The following is a 25,591-nucleotide window of genomic DNA, read 5'->3' as shown; positions in this document are numbered from 1 at the left end:
AGAATGTGTGAGAAGTTTTTTAAAATGAAACCAAAGCACAATCATTTTCCTTCTTCTGGGTTGAGTTCACAATACTTTCAGAAAAAAAGAAACCTAAAGTTTTCTTATTCTTACAATTCTAAAACAACCAATCCTCCTGCCTTGGGAAACAAAGACCACCAGCTGCTTGTTTTCTGCTGAAGTTTTGCATCTTACTTCAGATTAAGAGGTCCAGTCAGCCAAGTGTGGCAGAAAGCTCAACAGAAGCACAGTATTTTGATCCCACAATAAGGAAACTGTTCCCTTAAAGAGGGACCACACAGAAGTGGAAAAATGGGAGAAGATGGTCTCAGCAGATGAGTCTTCAGGAAGGCATTTAGATACTTGCTTGAAACAATTTATATGCTCCAATCTACACACTTAACGCAGTTAACAGTTTGAAAAAAATTTTTAAAAAAAGGAAGTCATCTTACCCCACTAGAATTACCTGAGCTAGTCTCTAACTCTGCAGAAACACAGGGAACTTAACTTCTACAAGAGAACTAACACAGTCTTCATTGCTAGAACGCAGCAGTGAGACAACTCCCATCAGGGTACATTATGCTGCACAGAAACTAGCAATCCAGCCTCTGCAGACAGATCATCTCCCCTTGGATTCACTGGGATCTCCTGAGTTCTCGTGAGCTAGAACACTAGGCCTTGAGATGCCACAACCACATACAGAGAACTTCAGTCTGAGCTGAACACACTGTCAAGGCTGCTGTTAACTAAATCACATAGACCCAACTGGAAAATAACACTTATCAGGTGATTACTTTGCTACAGTAGTATTCCTCTCTTCCATGAGATCTCCACATATCCAGTAACTCCTTTGATACTCAAAGATACAGGCTTTACACTTCCCATCCAATCAAGCAGGATGAATTGTCAACTCTAAATGGAAGTATCAGATGCTGCCTACTACAGATCTTACCATTTGTCCTACAAGTACCTCTAACAGCAATCAGATGATCAAGTGATATCAAATGCTGATATTGATGCTGAAACAAGCAAACTGGAAAAAAGATCTGCTGGGAAGACTCGCGTACAAGTATATGATCTTTCTAGTTAATCTTTGTACGTACCTGAGGAGCATGGCAACCACTTGCAGGCAATTTTTAGGTCTCAAAAGCTGTACACAGACAAGCTCACAATGCAGTTTGCTGAGGCATAGGTTTGGTTACAGCTGTTCCATGCAATGCTGAAGATGGCTTATTATCTTGAAATGAGTCTTAGCTTGTTGTTTTTTTTTTTCCTTTCTTCAAATATGTTACTACTATAACTATACCTTAGAGCCTAACCATATTCCTGATGACATACTGCAGGTTTCACCAGTTTGCAGCAGAATCAAACCCATGGACCTAATTAGTTTCTTGTTCTGAGACTATAGTTTGATCTGTACAGCTTGTGACTGGAGACCTCAGGAGTACATTTTGCACAACCCACCCCTGTTTAAGCATGAATTGTTTATGTTGCTACGCCTAAAGGCAAGTGAGAGAAATAAAATGAGAAAGCTCAACAACTTTCCCTTTTGTTAGCAACACCTCCTTCTGTCAAGAATTATACCAGAAATTGCTTACTTACATCTAGTGAATCCTCATTGACCAGGATGAGAGACATACTCTGTGAAATGAGTCTGCAAGAATACCCTGCAAGAAAAATAAACCACAAGAATTTACTTTTTGGAAGAATATTTAAGGTTTAGCTAAACCTTAAAGATAAGCATTGATAGGTCAGATTACAATTTACTTTGAGCAGTTACCCCTAATAAGCAGGCTAATGGAAACATTGGTGTATAGGACACACTCCAATTTGACAATTCTACTAGCAACACAGGCTGTGTTTTATCTGCGTTTCCAGATACATCACTTGAGATTTTTTTAACTAAAGAAAACACTGTATGAACTAGATGCATTAAATACAGGCTATTGCCCTAAAGCAAATTTAAATATTTCTATACTTTTTTTTTTTCCAATCTGCATGAGGGCAGAATTGCCTTCAACATATTACAGGAACACATCTGAATGCACGGTTGCAGCTATGCCACGTGACTGGAAGCACGTATGTTGAATCAGTTGGTGCCACCCAGTCCCCTTAGCCCACACCTGGGTTACGTGAACATTTTTTACTCCTAAGTGTTTAGTGTGGAAGGTCCGTAGCTTCATCAAAAACTACAGATCAATGACATCGAGCCCCTACCAACTTCTACAGGTATCATGTAATTGTACTCGATTATTCTTAGTGTAGGACTGGGGCATGAAAGAACAAGAGCAAGTTGCCATTATCTGGAGCAGCACTCGGAAAGCGGTTCTATACATTTGCCAGGACACCAAAATTCAAAGCAAAAATACCGGAAAAAGCCTTTTATTTCTGTAATAGGGAAAGCCAGTGACTGCAGTAGCACTCAATGCCACTGAAGTGGCAGTTCCTCTGCCACACGATTGTCACCGACACGAGACGAAGTCATATCAGGATATACGTACTTGGCACTTACAAAATAAACAGTTTAATTCCAGCTCATATGAATGGCAAGAGACAAATGCAGACTCACATCAGACTGACCCCACCGCATTATCCTAAAAGCTCATGCAAGTTCTCTTGGGATTAGCAGTCACGTAGCTTCATAAAACAGCACAGAATTCATTATTTGAAGCAAGTGCCTTTTATTGCTGATTTAAGTGACGCAGGAGAAGGATATACAATAGAATTATTTTGTATTTCTACTATGCTTTTGCATAGAAATGAATCACAGCAAGTTTAAGAAATTGCTGTGAAATAAAACAAGGTCTCAGAAGTCTTTTATTTTTCTAAAATGGAGACTGGAGGCTACTGCAGTGTAAGAGTAACAGCCCAGCAATGAACCACTACAAGGCTGACAGGTTCAAAAGCAGAACAGCGTAGTCATTGTAAAAAGATTAAGTGTCTCTCTCCATATCTCACAACAGCAAGAGAACAACTGAGGCAATAATTTATTTTCTGTGGTATTCTTCGTTCCTTAGGAAGGCTATACTGGCTCACCAATTGCAATGCAAATCATTTCCTCAGGCTACCGAATTTTTGTAATTGGGCTAGTTTTGTAGGTACAATCCAGGGTTAACATGCCCGCTGCATGAATGACTTCCATCAAGAAAGCAAATCCCTCATCTTCCTTCGTGGAAGGCATGCTTCTATCACATAGAGGCACTTTCAGGCAGCAGGTTTGATTACCTGCAGAAGTTTCATTTCTCTCCCATTTTCACAGTTGTGTGGAATATGAGTATCAGGTGCAACCTTCCACATACATTTTCATCTTATTTGTGTTAACAAGCTAAGGTTTACTTTCTGCTTTAGAGAACAACACAGAATGACACTGAACTTACACACACCTGTTGGGAAAAGGACAAAATATATTCTAGAAAGCACAGCCTACAACATATGAAAGCTTTGCAGATAGCCTCTGATTCTGCCTGTGAACAAATCTTAGGTGCTAATACAGAACTGAGTAATGAAGCTTCAACAGGTATAGACAAAACACTAACTTGGGTAAAAAAGTCAGTTTGCCACTTTTAAAAGTTAGTCCCAGGCTGAAGAACCCCTTCCTTATTTTTACCGAGGAGAGAAAGAGAACACTATAAACTTAAGCACTTCCCTCCACATCACAGTTATTCTTTCCCCAGAGAATGGCAGCCTTGCGCCATAGGCTGTTACAAATTCAGTATAACTAATTCAAAAGGATTTTCTAGTAGGATTTGATTGGAACAGCAGGTGCAACAGCAAGCTGTAATTTCTAAACCACTGCTCACTGTTTCATTTTGCCTCTTTCAAAAAGAGCAAGATGCTACTTGACAAGTGGAGCTGGAAAAAACCACAACTATGGAAAACAGTTGCTCTGCTGTGCATCTTGGAAGTCACAGAGTCAGAAGAACTAATCCTGCAGTTGAGGCCATTTTGCAGCTTGTCATCACATTAAACAGAAAGGAGATCAGAATTGGAATAGGAAGATGTAAGTCAAGCCTAACAGTGTTTTATAGGAAATCTATACATTATGTACAATTTCAGGACTATGAAGATGTTAAAATCTAGCACTAGTATAAAGCAAATGAACTGGCAACTGTAAGATTACAAGTAACATTTGTAGTCATATTTTCAAGTTTTATAATAGTTTTGTAGTAGTTATTACTAGCAGTACTAAGATAGCAACCAAAAAAACATTAATATCAGGGCATATTTTTGCCAATGTTTTTGAGCAGAATACGATCAACTGCTGGTTCACAGCTAAGTGTAAAATGTCAATCCACACCTGTAAGTTGATATCTAACTCTTTAATTTAAAAGCCTGACTAAAAGTCCATGAAGCAGATGAATCAGGTACTTCTGGCACTTATTTCCCTTCAAGTGTCCTGGAAGAAAGATTGCTTGAACCAGACTTCACGATCATAGCCCACAGAATCCATCATGTCAGGCAAGAATGATTACCCTCTGTTTAGAGAGGACACATATGCCCTGCTCAAACTTCACATCGGGATACAGGCAAGCATACTGGCATTGCTTCACTTCCCTCAATTGAAAAAAAAAATAAATCACAGCTTCCCGTAACAGAAGTGGTCTTACCTCTAAATTGGAGAGATATGGGTTTGATGGACAGACTGTTAGATGGGTAGGGAGTTGGCTGGATGGCTGTGTCCAAAGTGTTAGTCAATGGCTCAACATCCAAGTGGAAACCAGTAATGAATGGTGTCCCTCAGGGGTCAGTCCTGGGACCAATACCATTTACTATCTTCATTGATGTCAGCAGGATTAAGTGCACTCTCAGCAAGTTTGCAGAGGCCACCAAGCTGAATGGTGCAGTTGATAAGCTGGAGGGAAGGGATGCCATCCAGAGGGACCTTGACAGGCCTGAGGAGCAGGCCCATAAGAACATTATGAAGTTCAACAAGGCCAAGTGCAAGGTCCCGTACCTGTGTTGTGGCAATTCCAAGCATCAGTCAGTAGAGTGGGGGATGAACAGACTGAGAGCAGCCCTACTGAGAAGTACCCAGGGATACTGGTGGATGAAAAATTGGACATGAGACCCCCCCCAGAGTACTGCGTCCAGCTCTGGGGCCTCCAGCACAAGACAGGCATGGACCTCTAAGAGCAGGTCCAGAAGGGCCACAAAGGGATGAGAGGGCTGGAACATCTCTCCTAGGAAGACAAGCTGAGAGAGTTGGGGTTGTTCAGCCTGGAGAAGAAAAGGCCCTGGAAGACCTTTCAATAGAGGAAGGGTACTTTTAAGAAAGACTGGGACAGACTTCTTAACAAGGCCTGCAGGGGCAGGACAAGGGACAATGGTTATAAACTGAAAGAGTGTAGGTTTAGACTGGACATAAGGAATAATTTTTTTATGATGGGGTGGTGAGGCACTGGAACAGGTTGCCCAGAGAAGTTGTGGATGCCCCATCCCTGGAAGTGTTCAAGGCCAGGTTGGATGGGGCTTTGAGTAACCTGATCCAGTGGAAGGTGTCCCTGCCCATGGCAGAAGGATTGGACTAGATCTTCAAAGGTCCCTTCCAACCCAAACCCTTCTATGATTCTGTGATTGTAAGGTAGTGCTCGCAGCTATCAATGCATACTCCATGTAAGAGCACTTAGCTCAACTGTAGGAATTGATTTCTTGTTCAAGGACAGATACAGCTCAGTGAACACTACATTCCCATTCCCAGAAAACAATCTGTTTACTAAGGAAGTTATTGGCTGGAAATCCATCAATTCTGATTTTCTGGAAGCCTGCTGAGCACCAGGATAGTGGTAAACAAAAATCTGCCTTTTTTTTTTTGCCTCACTGAAAGGCAAAGAAGATCCAGAGTCTACAGATTGTTTTAAGAGAATGATGAAGCTACAAGAACACTATTAAGCCTTCTAGAGTTGTTTGCAGACACTCACTAAGGACAGTTTCAGCTGATAAAAACTGAGGACCATATGTCATGCTCAAAGATGTTTCTGAACCTGGAACTCCTATGTTCTATAAGCAGACAGTTCAAATGGTTGATCAGTATTAAAGCTTATGAGGAACACCCTCCTCTCCTGCAGCTGCAGAATTATTGGATGGCACACGGCTGAGTGGAAGGCATGCAACCATCCCCCCCAGCAAGGTCAATAATTACTCTTCAGAAAAGTCAAGAATGCAATTAAGAGACAACAGACACACACACACACAGATTCTGAAGGCCAAAGAATCAAGAGGAAGCTGGAAGAACAAACTACTCCAACTCCTCAGGGCAGCTGCCAAGAGCTCAAATATACCTCAATACATATGCATAGCCATATAGCAAGCCAGAGTCCATAAGCACAAGCTCCACACACAATGAGAAAGTGAAAATACCTTTTACTCCCCAGATAGCATATTTGCACCTGAAGCATAAAGTGTACATGTGGATTGGGTTTTAGATTTTTTTTTTTTACAGTTTTAATGGGTTGTATATGAGAACTGGAATGGTGCCCCATGTTTGTACTTTCAAGACAAACTGAACATGAAGCTAATTAAGTTCAAGTTTTATTAACAAATTATACACTAAACAAAGTGATAATTTAGAAGTTATAAGGGAGATGGTTATTTTTTCCAAGTTGCTACCACAAAAAAACAGTTTTCAAGACAAGCTGGTGTCCTTCACAGCCTTCAGAGTAAGCAATCTCTGTAAAGCTCATTTACTTGTATTCAGGTTAGCTGCTGTCAGTTAACATATCAACTTATTTTATTTATTTATGCCAATATCTGAAGGTTTTGTTTGTTTTTTTTTAATTTGTCAAAAGATGATGCTTCCCTCCTCTCAAGTTGACCGCTGCTTTTAAAGAAAACAAAAACTGCAGACAGTGATTCAAACCAGATAACTAGCATTTAAATCATCTACTTAAGCCATCCACCTTATTTCTACTACAACTGTATCAGTTCAGCAAGTTGTTTCACCTCGGTACCAACTCTGACATACAAAGATCCATGAAACTTGAATCACTTTTCCTAAATAAACAAAAATTCTAGTCAGTCAAGCAGACCACATTCTTAAATTCCACTAAACTAACCAAAGCAGAAAAAAAAAAGGGACAAAAAATAGCAAATGCCCGAAGTTTTGCTAAAGGTAACATAAGTTCCGTTACAGAGCATCACAGTTCTGCCAGGGGGAGCCTGAAATACACCCAGACCCATCTACATGCAGTTCTACATATAAAAAGCTTTAGTGGTCAAATTCTTCATATAGTTAGAAAATCTTGAGGTCAACATGAGCTTGAGAAGGCTAAAAAAATAGCTCCTTCAACAGAAGGCAACCTGTGCTTTTAAGGATCCCCTTAACCTACATCTTTACATCTAAACAGACTAAAATCTGCAAATCTGAATGCAGTTGCGGATGGCACTTTACACGGGCACACTAGAGACAGTGGGGATAAGCACAGTGTTATAGTCTTAAGAAACAAGTTGAAAGCATCACTCATTTCTGCAAGATACCAGATCACCAGAGTGCCACTCTGCCTCTTGCCACCTCTGGGCAGATTTACCAGTTATAGGGAGAAAAATAATCAAAAAGAATACAAGAGCATCAGGGCACTATACTGCCAAGGATGCTATATTTAGGAGATAAGAGATGTCATGAAGGGGAGGTGTGCTTGTATCAGGATCTGTTCCTTTACCAAGTCTTTATTACTCAGTTAATACCTGGATAGCCCCCTTCCTAGGAGGCTACTAGGGTAGTGTGAAGGGCAATGGCACGATGGCAGCATAGGTACAGCTCACAAATCAGCATTTCAAGCACGGCAGCATTCTATGACAGCACAAGGTATTGCTACTCAGGTTGCCCACCTTGCAAAGCATCCACGGTGAGAAAAAGGGTGAAGAATTTGAGTTTTGAATACTTACTAGATCTACTTATGTGGGATATGCAATGCAAGGCTAGCACAATAGCAGTGCTACATCGAGCTGCTATAGGATTGAAATTACAATATGCACCTCCAGTTCAGCCCAGCCTTACAGCAAGATCTTTGTATTTGACAAGTTACAGATAGAGTTGGATATATAAACTGATTCTACCAGATACATTTATAACCTGAAAGAAAACCTAATGTTTAGGTGCTGCTTCTAACAACAAACCTAAAACTTACAGTGCTAAAAACTTTCCAATTTTATGCTGCAAAATCAGGTAGTCAGATAAACACCTATGACTCAAGGTTACCATTCTATTACATCAGTACCCAAGCACACCTGTCTGGTAAATAATTTGTTCTTTTGTTCACATCATTGCAAGACTTTCTTTTGCATTACAACGAAGGTAGTTTGTAAGTTAATATACATCAACAGGTTTGAGACAAGGATGTCCACATTGTACCTTTATAAAACAACCCACATTAAACTCTATCCATATACTCAATAGCAGCAACACATTTCTACTGACAATCATGACATGCTTGACTAACATGTGCCATAAGGTGACAGCAGGATGTTCAAGCCTCTGCCTATTTCACAGACAAGGTTTGCAAGAATTTGTAAGCTATACGCTTTGTATTACCATATTTCCCATCATATCCCAAACTGCATTAAAATCTAGACAAGGCAGTCAGTAAGAAAGAAAAAAGCTGTAACAGTTTGATATAATGCACATCATAATTGAAACATTACAGTCTGGTTGAGCTCTCCGGTTTCCATCAGAAGGCAGAGTTATCTATATTCACTCTGTACAAGAACTTCACTTAACCAAGAGCAGAAGTGTCCCTTTTGCCTTAAAAAACCCTGAATATAGCCTGACACTCAGAGCAAAGACTTCACTCCAAACCCTGCCCCCCTCTTCTCCAAAGTGAAGGCTACCACATGCCTCCCTGCTATCAAGGAACCCTTCTATAAGAAGCAGGCCTAATTTTGTTTTAGACCCCACACAACAGATCTAGTATGTTACCTGCTACATCTCAGACAAATTCAGAGTAACCAGAAAGATGGATACCTATATTGAGAGCTGTTTCCTGTTTATCCCCCGTCAGAATCCATATCTTAATTTCTGCCTTCATTAGCGTGGCTATTGTTTCTGGAACACCTGCTTGCAGGCGGTCTTCAATGGCTGTAGCTCCAAGAAGCAGTAAATCCTGGAAAAAAGAATTTGAGAGATTGTTTTCTTAATATAAACATCTGTTTGGAATATACTCAAAAAGGAATCGAGGACAACATGTTGTGCCTCATTGCTAATACAACTTTTTGACAAGCAATATACACTACAGTAAATTTCTGGTGTGGCTATTCTACTTCCTCTGCATACAATTCACATTTCAAAAGGTACAGAATGGAACAGCGTGTTTTTGATCAAAAAGATGGCAAAGTTTCAAGAGCAATTCATTGAAGTTATACAACTCCAAAGCTAGCCTATGGATGAACATATATACTAGAGTATTCACTAATCACCATAGCGACATAACGAGTGGTCACAGTTAATGTATTTCTTAAGCTCACAAAACAAAAGTCACCTGGCATCACATCATTTAAACTAATTTCCCCCCCATAAAATGCACATACAGACTGGATACAATCACTCAAAGCAAAAATTATTGCAGCTATTTATGGATATAATCACTACATTTATGTAACACAAGTTACATTAATCAATCCAAGTATCTCTAGTCTACATACAGATGTCTGCCAGGAAAACATGCCTTGTACAACAAATTTAATACTACAGAGTTAGCCACATTCTTATGCAATTCTAAAGCAACTGCTTGAAGAGATTTGGCCATGTTACCGAAAAAAGGTCACACAGACAAAAATACCTAAGAAATAAACATTGTCAAAGGCACAATCTACTCAGCAGATTTTAACTTTAAACGCATTTTAATGATTCCTTAGGTATGTAAAAAGAAATTGATACAAACTCAGTTTAGTTATACTGTATCATTTCAGGAACTGCACACAAAAAGTAACAGCTTCTATTTGTAGGGACTATAATTATTCAAAACAAGTGTAAACAGATGAAATGAACAGAAGTAGTTAGAGTTGGTGGTGTTCAGCCTAGAAAAGACAAGGCTCCAGGGGGACTTTATTGTGGCCTTTTTATATATATATATAGGGAACTTATAACAAAGATGAAGAAAGACTGTTTGCCAAGGCCTGCAGTGGCAGGACAAGGGGCAATGGTTTTAAACTGAAAGATGATAGATTTAGATTGCACATAAAGAAGGATTTTTTTTTTTTTTTACAATGAGGGTGATGAGACACTGGAACAGGCTACCCAGAGAAGCTGTGGATGCCCCATCATGGGAAGTGTTCACGGTCAGGCTGGACGGAGCTTTGAGTGACCTGATCTAGTGGAAGATATCCTTGTCCATGGCGGGGGGGGTTGGACTAGAGGATTTTTTTTAAAAGGTCCCTTCCAACCCAAACCCTTCTATGATTCTACAAAGAGGGCATCTTGAGCAGCTCCTGCTTGTATGAATCTCTGCATGCATAAAGAAGGAGTTATGCCAGCTTACACACCTGTATGAATGAGTTACAGGTCTTACAAAGTTTAAGTTCTGTAATGAGATATTCAGCTGGTAAAGGTAGGAGAAACAACTTACATAAATCATGTGCTTTAGTACCCTACAGCCTCCTGATGAAATGTTTGCCCTATCAATGCCAACAACATTTGAAGGTTACAAATGCAATCCAAGTGTGCAATTGTAGATTGTCTTTTATTCCTAAAATCATTGACAACAGTTAAATATGACAGAAAAGGGATGGGCATGGCTGACCTACTCAAGCAGGGGAGTTACTATTGTGCCTGCTGAACCCCCTCCACCGGTGTACTGGTGGGGAAGGAAGCCAGTTTAAGTTTGTCTCTACACGTGCACCTGTACTATGATCTAGTGATCTCAACACTCAGACTGACTGCCCTGGTTTCAGTTGGGATAGAGTTAATTTTCTTTCTGGTAGCTGGTATAGTGTTATGTTTTGGGTTCAATATGAGAAGAATGTTGATAAGCAACAGCTGAAATCGTCAGTGTGTAAGTAGTGTTTGGCCAAAGTCAAGGATTTTCCAGCTTCTCATGCCCAGCCAGCAAGAAGGCTGGAGGGGCACAAGAAGTTGGGAGGGGACACAGCCAGGGCAAAGGGGTATTCCATACCATGTGATGTCATGTCCAGTATATAAACTGGGGAGAGTTGGCCTGAGGGGGATCACTGCTCAGGAATTAACTGGGCATCGGTTGGCAAGTGGTGAGCAATTGCATTGTGCATCACTTGTTTTGTATATTCCAATCCTTTCATTATTACTATTGTCATTTTTTTGTTATTACCATCAGTACTAGTTTCTTCTTTTTTGTTCTATTAAACTGTTCTTAACCCACAAGTTTTACTTCCCCCCCGCCCCCAGTTCTGTCCCCCATCCCACTAAGGGGGGAAGTGAGTGAGCAGCTACATGGTGCTTAGTTGCTGGCTGCGGTTAAACCACGACACTGAAAGTAGCTGTCCCACTCTAGTTTGAGCCCTTAGATGAAAAAAACAGCCTGTTAAAATACATTATATTTTATGTTACAGCCACAAGTCAGTTTATTATCTAGAAATGCCTACAGACCAGAGAATTTAAACTGGGAAACACCAGCTACAGAAAAAAAAAAAATTAAGTTTCAAGTACAGTTCCCTGCTCCTTGGTATGACCAGAAAGCAAACATCAGCAGTAAAGAAACACAGGGGATACTTCCTACCAATATGGCACTAAGTCCAAACTCCAATTCTACAACCCACTCATGGGTCCCCTTTTTTTCAAGATATTAGAATTGTGAAAATAGGCAGGAGGTAGATGGCCAAAAATGATCTAAGGTTTGAGAAGACATTTTTAGATAAGAGAATCAAGCCATGTTCATTTTTTCACCTCAGTGAAAATACAAGAGTATGACAACACAGTATAGGAAGCAGAAACCTGAAAGGAGCTCTGCAAACCTACAAAACCAAGGATTAGATAACCACACTGCTACGGACTGACCAACACAAAGCAAGGCCCAAACTTCAGCTCTTACAGAGTTCTTGGAGTTCTTCTGTTACCCCATGAAAGTTAGCTCCCATCCTAGTCTTGACCTCTTTCCCTCTTCTGCCCCAAATAACATAAATAACAGTGCTCCAGAACTTAAGTTGCATTGTTAATATTAATTAAAGAAGAGACTGAAATTCAAAGAGTGTTTTAAAGAAACCACTAAATAAAATGAGTGAATGAACCAAAGGAAAAGAGCATGAACAAGCGTAGGTGAGAAGTGCGACGACCAGCATGTCAGAAAGCAGTAAAAACAGCAACTATCAAAGAAACACTGGCCCCTAGTGTTGATATTTTAACATTTCATTCATTGTGGGATTACAGCATTTCAAAATGGTTCTCTGATACCTGCTCTCCCCTTCCAGAATTATGAGTTCTGCAACTTGCATGGAACAGTTTTTCACCTTTTTTCAGTTCATGCGACTACAGGCCTTGGTGAGCGCTTTTTTTTCATCTACAGTGAATACAACACCTTTCAGAAAACCTGAACTGTGACTGCTGTATAAAGAGGAACAAATTTCTCTTCCTGTAGTAGTAGTACATGGGAACTCTGTGCAACACGATGATTTTATATGTTATCTTTGTCAAGTTACATCAACCTTACACAAGACAACAAGATAAAAAGAATGTGAGAAAAGAGTTTAAGTAGCAATGACCTTTTATACATAAGTTTGTCTCGGATTTATGAATTAAAACTTGAGGTCTATGGACTGAACAGGCTGCCAATTAAGAATACCTTTTCAGTTTCTCATTAATGAAATCAACAGTTGGTTTTACTGTATAAAGCCCAAATGCCATGGGAAGAGACACACGTAAGGGAATCTGTATCTGATAATCAAAAAAGTAGGCATCTTACCTTTTCAATGATCTCATAGCATTCCTCCAGCTTCTGAGTTCTATCTTTCAGAACTGTACTGCTTTCATTGTAGACATTCAACCACTCTCTGTAAGAGTGTTCTGACAGATCTGCATAAGCAATGCACAAAGTCCTCAGACCTGCAAATCAGAAGACAACAGCCATTACACACAGTGAAATTAGACTGAGTATCAGCATATCATTAATGCCCTAACAAATGCTAGATTCTAACCCTCTCATTGGAACAACAGTAGCTTTTCATGCACACTGTTAAACTCTGGATTTGAGAAAATCTCCTTGTACATTTTTGAAGCATTTGGGTTTTTACAAATGTAAAACAAAAAGTCTAGCTCATTTAGGTCACTAATGTTGGTACAAATCAAGAAAGACCCTAATGGGCACAAAATTCTCCCTGATTTTCAATATTGCAATCTAGCCATACTAGAGCAACAAAGTGTCATCTTTAATCTTTAGTTTGAGTATGAAAGCAAGCTTGGCTTTCATGTATTTCCAAAAAGATCAAATTAAAGAACCGGCTATATATTGTGATGGGAGATACTACTTAGTCAAACATAGTGCACAGCCTACATTTCCTCTTAGAAAGACTGTTTCCTCCTTCAGTGTATATACGTAACTCACATTATTAATGGGAGTTACACATGCACAAAAGAGAATAGGGCCCATGAAGTATGAAAACCATTTTATTAGACCACTGACAAAAATTAACATACAGAACTAATGATTTTTTTTTTCCTGGCCTGAGTCAAGCAGAAAGGAGTCTCTGCCATAAAATACAAACATTTCATTACTGGGAATGTGGCAGTCTGCAAAAAAAAAAAAAAATTTTTTTTTTTCTTTTTTTCCAGATTTAGGAAGAAAACCAGTGGTTCATGGTTTTACTAGAATGCAAATATCTTACGCTGCTGCAGAAGAGGGAACAAAACTAAGTACTTCCTTGTGAACAGAGGCATTACATCAGTCACAAAGGCCTTACAGACCATTTCAGGTCATCTTTGATATCTTGGTCTTCCAGGCTTTTCAGCATGTTCAGATTATCACTCTGCTTCATAAAGCCAAGGACTTTATCATCCGACTTCTACACTGGTAAAAACACCTCTAACTCCAATCTAATTGACATATTCCAGGCAATACAAGTCATACCCTTTCCCTTCGCTATGGGCACAGAGAACTGCATCTTTTCCTTCTAAATTCCACTTCCCTACTGAAATTGCACAGAAGCAGGGCACAAACTTCCTTAAGCTTAAAATTATCCTAGAGTTGTTAATATGCTGATTACACACCGCGTATTAATTTATCTTCATAACCATCTTATTTGGCACTGCAAAGCTTAGACCATGCAGAATGTGCTGCAAATAATTTGATAAACTGAATTCTCATGACATGCTGTTTCTCTTACCTTCTGTTGCGAAGTATTCAAGATGGCACAGTGTTTGCTCCATATACTGGGAATCTTTTGAAAGCCTCTCAAAAATTACATTATCCTATTAAAACCAAATTCATTACAACAGAGTAAGTCTACATATGAAGTTTCCATCTGTATATTTACAAGCTCAAATGAAGTAACCTGAGTGGACTTACTAATAACAGAACCCAAGACTATATTTACAAGCAATACATTTGGGGTTTAGAGACTCTGGTTTGAGTATGTCATCCGGACTGTGCCCAAGAGCAGAGATACTGCATCACTTAAAACAATGAGGATGGAAGTACACTCTGCCCTCCTCCCTCTTTCCATAAAGGGGTGCCCATTACTGGGCAGTACAGAACACTCCTTTCTGAATTACTAAGCAGATACACTGATTTTCAGAGAATACAAGTGTCTGGTCTTATTCAGTACACATTGTAGTCCCATGCAGGAGAGCTTCTGGCAATCCTTTCTAAAAAAGATTTCCACCGATGTTAAAAAAAAAAAAAAAAAAGGCAGAAACACTGATCAGGTTCTACCACAAAATTTTCTCAGAAATAACCTTCCTCCTGCAGCAGCTTTCTTGATCACTAAATCAAACAGCAATTGAAAAGGCCCAGGTAACAGCTGCAATGAAAATACAGCACCATCACCTCTGTATCTAGAGTCTCTGGATTTTATTCTGCAACTACTGGGACAAGTTGCTACACACACATAAAATACAGAAACCTTACTTTTGCTCAAATGTGTACTCTTAAGCTACGTAAACAGGCCTACACCTATCATTGATTAGACACAAGCATACAAACGAGTAATTTATGATAGAAGTGACAGGACAGGAGATCACTATCAGAATGCGGAAGAGTTCACATAGAACAGGCACCAAACTTGCACTTCAGATGAGTGCCAGATGCAGCAGAACATACCTGACAAAACACCAGATTACACTAATTACTACAACCCTTTTGCTCTGTTAGACAGCTAAGCCTGCTCATATGGAAGACAGCATGGAATTTTTTACTACTAACTCTCCTGTTCTCCATCTCTTCCAGTGCCACACTCCAAGAAACAGTATCAACTTAGGCATGGTATGAGCAACAAGCAGCTGCAGATCTGTGCAGTCCTACTACACATACAACTTTGAAATACTGCACACAACAGTGGGCTTAATTCACTCCTACCACACCAGCATGAAGCTGGCACATCTTTATCAAATCAGGGGAGTTAAACTGAAGCAACAGTGCAGTGCACCCAGACCTCTGTGTCAGGACAAATTCAAGTAAACCAGATCCTTACAGAAGTCTGAAATAGTTTTCCCTGTTGCAAAAAGCCACCTCCACAGTTTTCCATTGAAATTAGAACCACTCTCTGGCTATGGCCAATGCTAGTTTTGCAGCCTTTGTACTTTGGCAAGTTATTGCTCTTGTCAGTGAGGACAGAAGCACAACATGGTGCAAGTCATGATGACAAATAAGAGCAAATGGAGAGATGTGACAGAGCTGTATCAACAGCCAAGCACTTGAGAACAGATTTTAGTATTACAGATTCAGACAACAGCATTTAGACTAGCTCCTAAACTGCTGCTACACAGCTGGGTGAGATCCTGACTTTGTTAAGTAAAGGGTACTGCTCCCATTAGTTTCAGGATTTCAACTGGGTAGTAGAAAGCCTAGCAACCTTCCTGCCTGCAAAAAGTCAGAGAAGGAATGACAGATCTCTTAAATCACTTGGCCCTAAACAGAAAGCCAACCAGTATTATGTATGAGACATGAAATGCCAGCATCAGCCACAGCTGTTGAAACAATAACTGGTAGTGTTAGTTCTCCATTAGGTAGCATAATTACTTACAGCCCCTTTGCAGTAGAGACGTAGCTGTCCTGCTGGAGTTCGAACTATCACTGACATTCTCTTCCTGTTGCTATTGAAAGAAAAATATTTGCTTTCATTAGTCATAGTGATGAAGAGTAAGTCCTGTTCTAACCAGTGAATTTTCTCAGATGCATTTACTGCATCTGAAATAACGTGAGATGTAACAGTAGTAACTTAAGACCCCCACAATCCTTCACAGCAAGGAGAAATAAATTACCCATTTCCAGCTTTAGCCCTATGGCTCCCATTGGCAGGCACTCAATCAGAACATACTTGCACCTAAATATGAGCAAGAATTTGGAAAAGAGAAAGATGGCACAAAAATCTTCTTGAAAGAAGATGCATCACATTTCTTCTCAGCTTTTCCTTATTCCTCAAGCAAAATTGTTTTGGGGACTCAGGCTAGAAATGGAATCATTAAGGCTGATAGAGTATTTACTATAGGCATAACAGACATTGGAATAAGAATCCACCAACAAAGGCAGTTATTTAACCTCCTAACTCAAAAGAAAGCAGAAATGTCATAGAAAGGAATCGTGGTATACACCAGCTCTTGGCCTCCCTATAGGTTCTTTATATTGGTCTAATCAGACCTACTTAGTTGAGATTATATAGAACAAAGTCAGACCCTCTGAGTAGGGCTGCATATTAAGACAGTCAAGTTGGAGAATTTTTTTTTTTTTTTTAAATAAAGGTAAATAGCAGCATACCATACACAGATGTTTAACAAAGGAAGGTGGGCAAGGTTTGTTTTTTGGTTTTGTTGTGTGTTTTTTTTTTAAAAAAAGATCAGTTTTGGCATTTTACTTATCCATCAAGTGGCTTTAAAGGAGCCAGTGGAAAAGAATGCAGCTTGTAAGAGGCAGAGGCAAATCAACTCTCATCAAGAGAACCCTAAGAACGTGTGGTTTCATAGAATTCTTTTCCTTAGTGAAAGGAGACCTCAAAAGCATCCTCCTTCCTCGTTGCCTGCTTGCCAATATGTACAAACAGATCAGGGTGTAGAGCAATCTTCCTCCTGCTCTGAAGTTGCTCTGGGAAATTTAGCCCCTTTTCAGGGCTCAAGAGCCATATGTAAGAAAGTAAGCTCTTGGCACGTATTGTCAGACAAAACAGTCTCTAAGACTTTGTGAAGAAAGTCTGAAAGGACAGTAATTAGCTGTGCCCAAAATTTCTGCAGCAAGCTAATGACACTAAGAAACTTCCATGTGCTTTTTGAAATCTAATTATAGGAACTCCCTTCCCTGGTCAAGTGGGAAGCTGCTACACAGAGGGAAGAGCTAAACCAGCTCTTTTCTGCTACATGATGGCTACAGCTACTCCTGTCTACAGACACCAGGGTACTGGTCAACTTGTCAAACCCTAAAAGACTTAGTACTATTTTAGATATCCCCACAAGTTGCCCAAGTAGCTATATTCTGAATGAAAAGGGTAAAGTAGCCAAGAGAAATCTTCAAAGCAAGCCAGAACACAAGAAAAACTACCTACCCAAATATTCTGACTGCAGTTTTACATACTCCATTTTGAGCAGAACCAGCCAACTTAAAGATAGCAGAGAACAAGACTCCAAGGCTTTAAGCCACAGTAAGAGTAAAAAAAACAGTAAAAAAGCCTGCTGACTAGCACCATTCAAACTGACAAAACTTTATCAACTGAAAAGGAGAAAGCACCTTTTACCATCTCCAGTCATTTAGGGGCCTGTTTCATCACACAAAGTTCCTTGCTCATCTTAACTAGCCTGACAAGTTAAGAATGTTTGCAAGGTCTAGTTTTTCATAGCTAGAGTGGTTCTTAAAGGGGCACCAAAAAGTCCTCCAGTTGTAGATTCCACCTACTCAAAACCAAGTAATTTACAGAAGCACTAGACAAGTGCAATCTCAGTCGCAAAGCATGTTCTTGAAGTAGACAAATGACACATCAGAAAATCAATGAGGCACAGAATGACACTTCCAGGGCAGCAATTTCTCAGTAAGCCAACAGAGCTGGAGTGGCAGGGGAAAGCTTCATACTCATGTGCCACAGCCACCAGTTTGTAAGAATCTTTGTATTAGTCCTATGTTGGAAATGAGGAGAAGGAGGGGCAGGACACAATTAGGGAAGTTCAGCTTTCCTACTGCATCAGCTGTATCTTTTTATTATCAATAACATGTTTTCAAAAATGGTTTTCTTGTTACCCTGTATTTAGTCCATTAAAGGAAAACTTACCTGGAAAACTCCAGCACGTTAAGAATTTCAAAGGTTTTTTCTTTTCCCAGCTACAAAAGAAAGCATGTACTATTATAAGTATAATTTGTAGTATATTGTTACATGTGCAAACATGCAAGTTGGTTAAACACCTTGGTTCACACATCCCAGTGTACATACGATGTGATAATAGCTCCCTCTGCTGGTAAAAATGAGGTAGAGCCCTATTCAATGAAGGCATTCTAATCTTACTTGAATATCTAGCATTGCAGCATCTTCCATTTACTATTTTTACACCATTTCAAGGAACGAATATCTTACTCCAGAAGGGTAAGCATGCTCTGAAAGTTAAGCTGCATATTTACTTCTAACAGCTATCAACTAAGAGACATATTACAGACAGTGAGCATTATTCCAAGTTAATGTAAACATGCCATCCGGATCTGGTATTACAATAACCTTTGTATGAACTGCCTTAGCATTTCTTTTACTTGAGTTTACAAGCATATTAGATAATATTTTTTTGTGGCAAAAAATGATTAACTGAGGAGTAATCCCTGTTATCATCAACAACTGTTTACTGGGGTTGAACATGAGCAACTTCAGAAAGCAAAAGGATTTCAAAACACCTTGTCTTTGCCTTTCTTGTTCTACAACAGATGGAAGGAGCAGTGGGAGTTACTGGAGTCTTGAAACTCCAGTGGTAGTTGTAGCACGTGGTTAAAGAAAGGGCTGTAGCAAAAACTAATTGCAGTACAGAGTTATGTCCTACAAGGCACAAATCAATTCAGCAATAACCCCAAGACGAAAAGCCACCTCAAACCCATGTTACATGTACTGCCACTGACTTAGGCAATGAGGAGAGACAGGAACCTCTGGGAATGATAGCTTTTGTTCCTGGCTAGAGACTGACCATGCTCCCAACTTGGCACGTATGAGTATAAAACTGGGCCAGGTGGGCCTGGGTCTTCCCACAGAAGAGAGAAGAGCCTAGATAGCTCTAGATGACACTGCTCATCCTAAGCTTTTCCCCTTTAAACTAAGCAGCAGTTTTCTGAGAAGTTGTAAAAAGTTTGTGACAAGTCCCAGGAAGATGTATGTTTTAAGTGCTTAAAGGCTTAGTAGTGTACCAAGAAACTTGAAAGTGAATGCACCTGAGATGAAGGACAAAAATACATCCATTATTCTTAATAACCACCCTACTAGCTACACCTGTGTAAATCTGGAGCCACTTCAGCTTAGACTGCAACTTAAGTCAGAATGTGACCCCGTGGGTTTGAGACTGCCTATGTCAACTCTAATCTATTAACTATACATCCCTGCATACAGAGCTTGTTAAGCAGATACATCTTCTACAGAAGATCTTACTCAGAAGAAAAATTACATTTTAATACAAGAAATCAAACATTCAGAAATACAGTAACCATTAAACATAATAGAAAGTCTCCCAGACACTTAAGTTTCCTTCTAATGTGAGTGTTCTCATCTGTGCTTCCCAGACAAGGGAAATACTCTTCAGGCACAACTGCTGTCACTTGCAACTTCCTATTGCCCATGCCACACAAAAGGGCAAAGGGCTTTGCATCTAAAAAACAGAGTAAGACAACTTTTCCCAGTCTGCAAAAGCCTTTTGCATGTAGCACCCTAAAGGCCCTGTAAAGGGTAACTTAAAAGAATCACACAGGAGACATTTATGCTCTGCATGAGCTTGGCAGTCTGTGCCACATGCATTTACTACTTACCGCATCAATAATAACCGAATGTGGAGTCCGTCCTGTGAAGACATAACCAAGTTTTTTTGCTCCTTTCACTAAAGCCCCTTCATCTGCCAATACAAGAAAAGCTTAGGTTTAATCTGGTGTGTAGAAGAGGCCTGTAAAGCCCATACTTAAATCTGCCACACCGCCAAAACACAGAAGCCCCCTTTCCCATGTACTCTGCCACCTGTAGAGTAGATCTGCACACACTTCCAGAAGAACATCCACATTTTAGTCCTACAAAGGCCATGCAATATCAACTACACAAATTTCATATTCAACCTGTATAAAACGTCCTGTAATTATTGAAGCATTAAACTCTATTGGTGTGGACAAAACATACTTCTCTACAAGAAAAGGGGGAAATAGCTGTTCTGAAAGCAAGATCAAAGCTATGTTATTCTGAATTCCTAAAACATACATTTAATCCCTTTCCTGCTGTAAAGGCACTAAGATCAGGTGCTATAGAAATCCAGCATTGTCTTCTGGGGACTGAACTGGGCTGTGTCATTCAGAGGTCAAATAACCCAGCTGAAACCAGAGCCAACACCTCTACCTCTAGTAGGTAGTTATAGAGCCTCATTAAGGAGCAAGCAACATTAAGCACAGCCACCATATAGGTGCGTTTAGTGCCCAACTCAAGCAACCCTAATGTCTCTAAAGCTCCCTTGTCTCCTCACAGCTCATGAACTGTGACCAGAGCTGCCTTACATGGGCTCTTCAGGCACTCTATTAGGACATAAATCAGAAACGATACTCCTCCATCACTCAATACATCACTACAACAATTCTAGAAACATCCTCAGTAACAGAGATAAATTTGATGGTGAGCAGGGCCCTGCTGTTCTGCATTTTGGGCCTGCCTACCTCCTTTGCTACCTCTGTGCTACCTGAAAGAAGGAAGAAATGGGTGAAGGGCAGGCCCAAATATGGCCACGACTCTGCTCTTGGTTGTATTGTATCATGTATCAGCACCTTGTATCTGCACAGAACAAGATGGGAATCTACTAGATCAAGAAAAACAGTTTACACTCATGCCAAATAAAGCAAGTAACTCTTCCTGCAGAAACAAATCAGTACTTCCATAGATCAGCTCTATGCACTAGAAGTTTTACTTTTGCTTTTCACCCCTGCAGAAAGGCTAGAGTAGAAGGTCTCACGAGAGCAGAAAGGATCATAAGCCCAGCCTAGCTCTGCAGAATCATCACGGACTTGGACATTTTGTGGGAGACATTCAAAAGCAGTGTGCACTAATGACAGCAGATGCCAGATCTACTGCTAGCATCATGGGGGACATCTTGTTTTCAAAATCCATGACCTTTATGGAAATTTCTGGACCTTCCTTCTACCTACTCCCTCACTCCTTCCCTCCCAAAAAAGAAAGCAATGACCAACCTGGAGAGGAGGCCTGGTAGATTATTTTATTTCCTTGTCTCTCAGGAACAACAGTATGACACACGGCCAGCAGAGTGAGGAACTCCTGTATGTGCACAGCTGTGGGCTAGACAGGACATCAGAAGAGTCAGGTTTAGTATTACACACAGACTGGGAGGCAGCTGTTCACTAACTTGAGAAGACCTCTTCAGTACCACAGACAAAAAAAAAAATACTCTGTTCTCTATTTACGGTAGTTGTCTTGGTCCCAGAACATCAATACAGCAAAGTTAAGGGCCAGCTTTAATGAAGTAGAGCGCTAATGATAAAGACCTCACTTAAGTTGCAGAGAGCTGGGAAGCCAGAATATTCCCCCATCCCCCCAAACATAAAAGCACTAGTTTTGCATCACCCCAAGCTTTATACAGGCAAAGATGACTGCCACAAGATGCTGATAATAATCAAGCAACAGGGAATACTACTTTGGTAGCTTCCACAACAGCTTTCAACAGATTGACAGTAACCACACCAGAATTAAACTCATTGCAACTGCACCCTTAGTGATGAACATCCAAGCTGACAGCAGCTGATGAGCCAGTAGAAGGCAACATCATGTGCTCTTCCACAGGAACACATCATCCAGCCAAGCAGAAATTTGATCAATGGTCCCTACACATTCAGCATCACGAGAACACACATTATGAAACATTGTGCACATACTGCGTAGTCACCAGCCATTCCAAAGTGCTTGAAGAGACACCAGGTCTACAGCTCACTGAAGGTGCTACGGCACGTAAATCACAGGCCCCTGATCAGCAAATTGTGGCAAATGTAGCTATAGCGACTGGAAATGGAATCCCCCATCCCATTCTTCACTCCTTTCCACTCCTGCCTCTGGCACAGCATTTCTGGTCTCACAGCAGTCAGGAATGGTACTCAGCTGCACAGCTCACAACCTGCCATACTAAATTCATCCACAGTTCACACAGATCTTTAAGACACTTGGCTGAAACAACTGAAGGGAACAGATGTTCAACTCTGCTGCATTCCTAACATCCACACTTGGTAGCATCAGTATCTTGCATCACAGCAGTTGTTTGCTCAGTGACTGAGTCAGACATAAACTTCCCAGTTCTGCCTTCACAGAAGCCTTAGCTGACTTGGCAAACCCTCACAAAATTTTTGCATATGAACATATCATCTAGATTCCAAAGTTTTCATTAGCATAGCGTATTTTGCATATACTGTCTTAACAGAGCTACTACAAATTCAAGATCATTACAAGAGCTGTTAGCACAAGGTCAGGCCAAAACCCTACTACTGTAATATTAAGAACAAGATCAGATGAAGAATCCTACAAGATTCTAGTAAAACAGGATCCAAGTTTGCGGGTTTTTTTAAACAGTTAATTAAAAGATGCTTCTACACAATTTATTCTGCTAGTGTACACCAGAATGTTTCACAACAGAAAAAAGGCTACAATGTTCAAATGAAACTTTTTCAAGTGAAAAATACATGCCTCCAAAAATCCTCTGTTGTGAGAGACTTGTATTATATGTTTTCTAAAAGTACATGCAGTACACAGTTATTTTAGAAAACCCTTTAATCACACATAACTACCAAGACATTAAAGATTCCTCCATTTCCCACTCTTAGAGGGGCACTTCAAATTGAACTTCTCACAATTAGCAGTAAGATGAGCACGATCCCAACTGGCTCTCAGACACATCAATGCTTCTCTCCCCAAGCCAAGCTATGTGACAAAAACAAAACCAAAGTTTCGTTCTATCTCAGGTCCTGTTTCAGGGCCAAGACCAAGAATGGGCAAAAATTGTTGAGTTTGTTTTTTCAATATGTTGCACACAGTCTACGTACTTGAATAGCAGAAGGATGCACTGGCAATAGCAAGGTTTAATTAGTAGGAAGTGAATTACTATGAAAGCAATGAAACAGTGTCAGTTGGCAAACGTGTTAAACACAAACAAAAAGTAAGCATATCAGGAACAAAGTAATAAAGAAACTAAAGATGCAATACTTATTTTCTTGTTTTACTTCAGTTACTTTATCATGAATATTTTCAAAATAACTGTTCCACACAGGACCTTTATCTTTGCATACAGAAACTTCTGAATTGTATGGTCACACACCACTACAATAACAACAGTTGTAGCTTTTGACATGCTGGAGTGCAGAGGCTGTGTTCAAGCAAGTGAACAGATGGAATATAATCAGAGAATAGTGTGTGAAATGTTAAGTCCACAGCAAATTACTGGTCAGGAAGTTACTGCTGCTCCATTATTTCCAGTGAAAGCAATGAAAGTTTTATCTCCATCTCAAAATGCACAGCCTACCAGATTCTTATTTCAGCATCCATTGCTGCAGACCTTTGATGTCCTCCTTAAACTTGTGTCACCTAGCCCCTTACACACTTTCATAGTACGTGTTCTATCAGCTGGAAACAACCTGTCTCCGGTAATGTCACAGATTTTAATCCTTCCTATGTATGTATTTCTGCTTTCAAGCCAGCAATGTAATTTGTTGCTATCTTGGTATTTTCACAGCTCACAATGTATAAAATGGCAATCTTCCAATTCTATAGCAAGTGATCATCAGAGACCCAGTTTATCACATCAGCTCCTCCACACAGCTGTCATTTGTTTCCTTTCTTTATTGTTCCAGCACTGACAAAATATTTGTTGCACTGGCATGAATCAGGATAGGCCATTCAAATTCCTGCTTCAGAACTGTGAACAGAAATATCATTAATAGCTTCTGTGGCAATACAACTCTTGCACCATGCCAAGTTTAACCCCAGCATAATACAGAAGTCCCACAGGTTAACTGATTCTGCTTTATTGTTTATTTTCCTCTATTAAAGCAAGTCTCTGCCATTTTAGAACTCCAATTCTTACTGATGGTCCCTGTGAGACATTCCTTGCTTCCTCATTTAATAAGCTCAGCTCTATTTCTTCCCACCCCATTTTCTTCCTTTTCTATTCATCTGTAGCAGGAACAAAGTTGGCATATTTTAGTCTCTTGTTCATCTGTCCACAGGTAGCTCTCATTTTAAATGCCTTCTCCCCCTATTTTTTCTCCCTGCGTGCAAACAGCTCTGGGTGAAAGCAATTGCTTCTCCTTTCTCTCTGCCTTCTTCAAAGATCCATGGAACATCTGGTGTACAACACCTGCACACCAGCAATAAACCCCACTGGCTGAACTTACTTTGCACACTGGCCCAACAAGCTGAGAACTACAGGCACACTGAGACATAGCCTCATATTTCTGGAAGCAGTTTCTCAATTGTTATCTACAAAGCATTACCTAGACTGAAAGCAAAGTTTCCCTATCTAGAAGGCACAACATTATCTATTATCAAGCAAGGCACAGACCACTGATCAGGAAGCTGTATAACAAGTGTTCATCCCTTTGTGTTCTCCCTTACTCACAGGGAACAAAACACTGAGTCTAAACTCAGTCTTTCAGGGAGCGAGCTGCATTCTGCAGAGCTACGTATCTGCACGTTTGTCATGCATGTCCTTATCTGGGCCTCCTCACTCCAAAGACAGAAACTGCATTATTCTAGCCAACTGGTCACAGTCTGATAAAATTACAAGGAAGTTGCATGTGAAGTTAAAGATATTTATTCATCTCTCCTTTCACTTGTAGCAGTATCAGATCAGTGCCTCTAAATAGAGTATTTCCAGATGAGCAGGACTGACAAGTTTTTTTGACCAAATGGCCTAAAAATGGCCAATGGGCTATTAAGGCACATTAACAGCTTGAGCTTACTATTTTACATGAATATGGCACATTCTGCCAAGGACAGCTAGTAGAATACTCATCTACTTCATTAACAGGGAGAATTATGATTCACCATCTCAGAAATGTGAAGTTCCTACTGTTTTGTTCATTCAAATACCTGGAAAACAATATGAGGATCGGTCCATATTGGACATGTCTAGAATAATGGAGCTGGTAAGGCTGGAGGGGATCAGGATATTTTAGGCACAGACTCAAAGAAAACATTAACCAGTGTTTGAGAATCAACCAAGTTAAATGCAAGTTTATCTTGTCCAAAGCCACTGAAATATGATCTATAATTAAAGATACTGCCTTGGACT

At 40.0% G+C, this 25,591-nt stretch overlaps 1 protein-coding gene across 3 annotated transcripts in view; it reads right to left on the bottom strand.

Moving 5' to 3' along the window:
* Nucleotides 1-25,591, bottom strand: part of ATP8A2 (ATPase phospholipid transporting 8A2) — a 353,567-nt gene that overhangs the window by 245,592 nt on the left and 82,384 nt on the right. For all 3 annotated transcript variants that reach the window (XR_011328953.1, XM_069808117.1, XM_069808118.1), the window contains exons 17-24: nt 21,492-21,597; nt 20,082-20,164; nt 18,361-18,410; nt 16,135-16,204; nt 14,278-14,362; nt 12,861-13,000; nt 8,957-9,095; nt 1,603-1,667 (exon numbers count right to left, since the gene is read on the bottom strand). Coding sequence is in view for 2 of the 3 variants with exons in the window: in XM_069808117.1 (XP_069664218.1) it covers nt 1,603-1,667; nt 8,957-9,095; nt 12,861-13,000; nt 14,278-14,362; nt 16,135-16,204; nt 18,361-18,410; nt 20,082-20,164; nt 21,492-21,597 (738 nt within the window). In the remaining variant the exon portion in view is untranslated. The remainder of the gene's footprint in view (nt 1-1,602; nt 1,668-8,956; nt 9,096-12,860; nt 13,001-14,277; nt 14,363-16,134; nt 16,205-18,360; nt 18,411-20,081; nt 20,165-21,491; nt 21,598-25,591) is intronic.

Source organism: Haliaeetus albicilla, chromosome 20 (genome assembly GCF_947461875.1).
Source record: "Haliaeetus albicilla chromosome 20, bHalAlb1.1, whole genome shotgun sequence".
Lineage (NCBI taxonomy): Eukaryota > Metazoa > Chordata > Aves > Accipitriformes > Accipitridae > Haliaeetus > Haliaeetus albicilla.
Note: the sequence above shows the minus strand (reverse complement) of the source record. Positions and strands in the feature narration are given on the sequence as shown.